General features: G+C 56.7%; 1 protein-coding gene across 1 annotated transcript; it reads left to right on the top strand.

Annotated features, from left to right (window-relative positions):
- The first annotated feature begins 832 nt into the window (after positions 1-832).
- Positions 833-4,986, top strand: LOC101352242 (cAMP-dependent protein kinase inhibitor gamma-like). Its single transcript, XM_012558676.1, has 2 exons — positions 833-983; positions 4,928-4,986. Exons 1-2 carry the CDS (start codon positions 833-835, stop codon positions 4,984-4,986), a joined length of 210 nt encoding a protein of 69 aa, XP_012414130.1.
- The last annotated feature ends 398 nt before the right edge of the window (positions 4,987-5,384 follow it).

Raw genomic sequence — 5,384 nt, 5'->3', positions numbered from 1 at the left:
ATGATGGCCACCACCACCTTTTCCCACCCACCGTCTTCTTGCACCTGAACTTCTGCAGGAGCTGCCTAACTTGCCCCCCTCCAGGCCCTGCTCCACACAGATGCCAGAGTCATCTTTGTAGAGGGCAGATCTGACCATTCCTGACCTCACCCAGAACCCCTCAGAGGCCAAGTTACAGGTGTGATCTGGTCCCTGCCTACCTCAGCAGTGTCCTTCCTGTCACTGTTCCTCTTCTGCCACACTCCAGGCTCTTTCTGTTCTTCTGGTGCATGATGCCTTCCACTCCCTAGAGCCTTCACTCATGCCGTTCCCCTCTGTGGGATGCTCTTCCTCTCACTCTTCACCTAGATAATGTGTACTAATCCTTGGTTCTCAGCTAAAATGTCACTTGCCAACCTTGGCCAGGCCCTGGTAGTCACTCCAGCACCCTGCAATCTCCCCTGAAGCCCTGAGCACTGTGGTAACTACTTAGTTATTAGATTGTAAGCTCCTTGAAGGCAAGGACCATAGTGACTTGTTCACTGATGTATCTGCAGCACCTAGTCAGTGCCTGGCACGTAATAGTGACAAATGTGTAAATATTTATCAGTGACTTAGATAAATATTGATAGCATGTTCTTTAAAATGTTGACAGTGATTGTCTGGGTGGTGGAATTATGGGTGACTTGCTTGGTTCTTGGTGCTTTTCTGTGCTTTCTATTTTGTCTCCAACCAAAAAGGCAGTAACTGTTATTTTGTCAAAGAGTTGGGGAGCTGGGGCTGAGTCTCCTCTGCACCAGCGTCTGGACTCACCTCTGCCTCTCCCCACAGGCTCGAGAATGATGCGACAGGCATGATGGAGGTCGAGTCCTCCTACTCGGACTTCATCTCCTGTGACCGAACAGGCCGTCGGAACGCAGTGCCTGACATCCAGGGAGACTCCGAGGCTGTGAGCGTGAGGAAGCTGGCTGGAGACATGGGCGAGCTGACTCTCGAGGGGGCAGGTCAGAGCCAATGGGTCTGTGCACCCCTCCACGTGAGAGGTGACTGCTGGCTTCCAAAACTGGCTGCCAGGTCCAAAACTGCCTACTCTCCTTCTTGGAGAAGATGCTACATTGAAATCAGACCCCAGTCCTACAGTCAGTGGCTGAGTCCAGCCAAACATTAGGCTGGAGGGTGCCCAGGGCCCGGTGCGAAGGAGGGTATCAGATCACAAGGACTCCTCAGCTGGTCATCCTGGGCTCCTCCCTCCCCCCACCCACTCAGTCCACCTGCACGTCCAGTCAGTTCTGCCTCCAAGATCCATGATAGGGCCTTCACTTCTTTTCACCCCGCAGCCACATCCTTAGTTCTCCCCTGGCCGACGACGTGGTCTCCTCCTGCTCTCCCTGCACCCACTCCTGCCCTCCTGTCTTGCCTACACCACAGCCAGCAGGATTTGTTTAAACCGTCCTGTCCTGGCATGGTTCTCTAAGATCTCCAGTGGTATCACACCCAGAGTAAAGCCACCCTCGTCTCAGTGCCCTCCAGTAGTCCTGATACATGACCAGGTCCTATCTACCCCTTGGGCCCCCTTCTCCACTCCCCCCTCACCTTCCCCCTGTAGCCACACCCCTTTGGGCTGTTCCTCAGTCAGGGCATTCATACCCCCTCAGGGCCTTTTACCTCCCATTTTCCTCTGCCTAGAACATCTCTCAGCTAGTCCTGTGTGGCTGCCGCCTCTGCACTCTCCAGGCCTGAGCGCAGACACCAGGCCCTCAGAGGGGCCTTTCCTGATGGCTGAATTGCCCCTGCCCCAATCATCTGACTCATATCACTCTTGAACAAGGGGTGTCCCGTTCTGCCTCCCACAGAGCAGGTGCACAGGGGCCACAGGCTGTATGAACAAACAGAGGAAACATAGCATCTGCCGCCCCATGTGTGGCCTGGGATACCCCTCCCTCCATCTGTCTTTTGTCCTTTTCTAGGCCCAAACCCACTGGCCAGCCCTAGGCCCCTCCTCTAACAAGCCCTCCCTGGTCCCCCTACACTGACAAGGCCCTCTCCACCATGTCCCATGGCACGATGGAGGCTGTGTCTCTGTCACATCACTTCCTATAGCACATTGCAGCTGCCAGGCTCTGTGTCTCTCCTCCACTGAGGCAGTCCTTGTTGAGCCACGACCCTGTCTTCCCCCTATGTGGCCCCAGCCGAGAGCCTTTGGTCCCTGCTGGCCAGGGTGACCTATGAGCTTCCTCAGAGCAGACTTCATGGGAGCATGGAACCATCCTCTGAGGTCCAGAGAAGTTGGGTGGTGATCAGGGTCACCCAGCAGGATCACGTTGATAGCATGGGAACTTAGCTTCGAGAGAGAGAGCCCCCTGGAAGCCCCAACTTTACCCCACTGCGAAGTATTCAGTGTTGGAGGGGTCTGTGAGCCCTCCCTTGTTATGTGGCCCAAACGCCTTACCAGCCACAGGTGCCCCCACGGGCCTCACCCTGCTGCCCCCTCTCCAGCCTCAGCTCTCCTCTTAGTCCCCTAGTGCCCTGTGAGTGATAGGCCCTAACCACTGCTCCCTCTGTTCTCTCCTCCCTGCTCCCTGCCTGACTCCTCACTCTTAGTGGCCCAGACACCTGCTGAGCCGAGAAGCCTTCCCTGACAGTGGCCCGCCCTCTCAGACCGGGAAACACCTCTTCTCTGCTGCTTCTGTAGTCCCACAGTGCCCTTCCTCCAGACAGGGCTTCTCCAGCACCTGGTCTGTGTCGGTGCTCACAGTGCCTGGCACCGTTTGGCACGTGATAGAGGAGCCCAGTCAATGGCTGTTCACTGACTGACTGGATAACCAAAATGTCCAGCTGCCATGCTGGGCATGATGCCCACAGGCGTGCTCACTTACTGTCTCTTTCTGTCTGTCTGTCTCTCTGTCTGTCTGTCTTTTTGCTTCTCTGTCTCTCTCAGCTTCTGTATCCTTATCATCGGCTCTGGGAAACTGTCTCTGCCTCCCTCTGCCTCAGCAGTTGTAGCCGCTCGTCCGTGCACCCAGGCCCTACAGACACGCTGTTGCCTGTCTGAGAATCCCTAAGGTGTCTGGTCCTCCAGGCGCATCACATTTGCCTGCCGGGGAACTGGCATTTAAAAGGAGGACCCGAGGAAAGAACAGTGCTCACCACAAAGAAGTGAAGCACTAATGGTGGAATCCAGGTGGAGGAGGCTGGCAGGAGACCCCACAGTTAGCAGTTCCCGCAGGCAGGTCTCAGCCTGGCTCAGTCCAGGGAACTCACTGAGGGAGTGGGAATAGAGTTCCAGGTGCCCCAGAGATTCTGATCCAGCAGGCCTGGGAGGCTGCGTTTGCTTGAAGCTTCCTAATGGACAGTGCACAGCCAGGGTGGGGAAAGGGGAGAAGGCCTGGCCTGTGGGGGGGCCCCCCGGGTATTCATTAACATTCCTGGCACGTTGTATGCAAAGCTTTGTCTTTCCCCTATTTCCTCAAGCAGGGAGCACAGTGTCTGAGAATGAGAGCTACACTGTGGGCAGGATGGGCAGAAATGTGTGCGTGCTGCCCAGAGTTGGGTCACCACAGACACTTGCTAATCGTGCTTGGAAAGTGACCCCAGGGAGTCCCGAGGGTGCTGTTTGGAGAGGAAAGGTCTCAAGGACCTTCTCCGTGGGCCGAAGGAGAGGCCAGGGCTGGCACAGAAGAGCATTCCTCTTGGCAGAGCCATGCCCATGTGCCAGCGGAGCATACGGGTACCCTGCGCTTGCCCATTGCCACCCACACCGATCACCACCCGGGGTAGGGGCCTTGCTCGCCATGTAGATCAGGAAGCAGAGGCTCCAAGAGATGAGAGATGATCTGACTCCCCTGAGGTCCCACAGGAAGTGAATGGCAAGGCCATTACTGGGGAATTTAAAGAGACAGTGTCCCTTCTTGCAGGGCCAGGAGACTCGGGGCCCAATAGGGCATCACAGGCTGGAAAATTTGCCCAAGCACAGTCTGGTTTGTCAGCCTCCTGGAGGGCCAGAAGGCCCCTGTGGGACCAAGCATTTGCTGCAGGTACCACCCCAGGAGAAGAGGGAGCCTGGGGACAGGTGTGGAGGGTCGATCAGGTGCAGACTTTAGCTTCAGACGTGCAAGTTCTGTCCGCACTGCTCGCTACTACTAACCCCGCTTCCTAAGACTGTTAAGCGGACACAGTGAGGTAATGTTGATACAGGTCTTTATAACCCTGGAGAGGGCAGTTTATTGGAAGAACCTGAATCTAGTGGAAGGGCCATGGGCTCTGGTGGCAGGCAGGGCCCCTCTGCTTGATTCTAGGCAAGTCCGTTCTCACTGAGCCTCAGTTTCCTCATCCGTATCACGACCCTAATCACACTCCAGGGTTGCTGTTGGATTGCAGGGAAAAGGGCCTGTTCAGTTTGCAGCCCCTGGAGCTCAGCACAGGGTGCTGGTTCTCATTCACGGAAAGGGCTGAGCCTGCAGGAGGCAAGCACGGCAGCAGGGCTGGTCGAGTGAGGGCTAGATTTGAACCCGGGCCCTGGGTGAGCTGGCGACATCGTACGGGTGTCACCAGAGTGTAAGAACCACACCATTCACTGAACTCAGCCCACAGGTCAGGGCGGTGCAGGGCACCCTGTGGGCAGTGGCCCGATTATCACTCAGCCCAATAAGGGCCCTAAAACTGGAGGGCCTGGGAGCAAGCACGGTGCTGTCCTCACCCCGCACGGCTGCTCCAGTGGCTGGCAGGGCCATGCCTGTCGCATCTCCCACGGCAGAGCTTGCGAGAACCTGGGTCAGGGGACCCAGGCTTATGCCCCGCCTTACTGGGCAAGTCACTCCACCCTTTGAGCCTGGCACAGGCCCTCTCCTCCACCCCTGCTTCTCACCTAGGTTTCCAGCCAGATGGGGTTGGCGAGAAGGGTGGAGGCTGCCAGCAGCCCTGTGACTGACTCCCCCCTCCTCAATTCCAGGATGCACTGTCAGCACCCCCAAGCCCTCCCCCTGGGACCTCAAGGACATAGCACACTGAAGCAGCCACTGGGCTCCTTCCAGTTCCAGCCCCTGATGCAGGCCATACCCTGGCACTGCCCTGAGCTGGCCTTGTTCAATGCCCTTGTCTGTCTTAGAAGAACAATGGCCTCCACTGAGCTCCTGTTAGGTGCTGGGGACTTAACAGTTGCCCTCGCCCTCTGGGGAACCTGCACGAGCCTCCTTGTCCTTAGCCGCCTCTCCCCTGGTGCTTTAGCACCATCGAAGACCCTCACCTTTGAGCTGTAAATGTAGTAGTGACACTGCAGGTATGTGTGTGTAAAATTAAAATGTCACAGACCAGGCTAAAGTTCCCTTTGGCAGCCCAGTCTAGCTGCTGTCCTGCCCCCAGGGCTGACCCACCATTTATCAATTTGTTGGGCCCTGCCAGCCCTCCTC

The sequence above is a fragment of the Trichechus manatus genome, unplaced genomic scaffold, assembly GCF_000243295.1.
Source record: "Trichechus manatus latirostris isolate Lorelei unplaced genomic scaffold, TriManLat1.0 scaffold00008, whole genome shotgun sequence".
Taxonomy (NCBI): Eukaryota; Metazoa; Chordata; class Mammalia; order Sirenia; family Trichechidae; genus Trichechus; species Trichechus manatus.
Note: the sequence above shows the minus strand (reverse complement) of the source record. Positions and strands in the feature narration are given on the sequence as shown.

Bases quoted from the DNA above. Each gene is read 5' to 3' on its own strand.
- LOC101352242 (XM_012558676.1), top strand. From the start codon at position 833: ATGATGGAGGTCGAGTCCTCCTACTCGGACTTCATCTCCTGTGACCGA. The intron at 984-4,927 runs GTCAGAGCCAAT...CCTCAATTCCAG, and splicing joins GCTGACTCTCGAGGGGGCAG to GATGCACTGTCAGCACCCCC.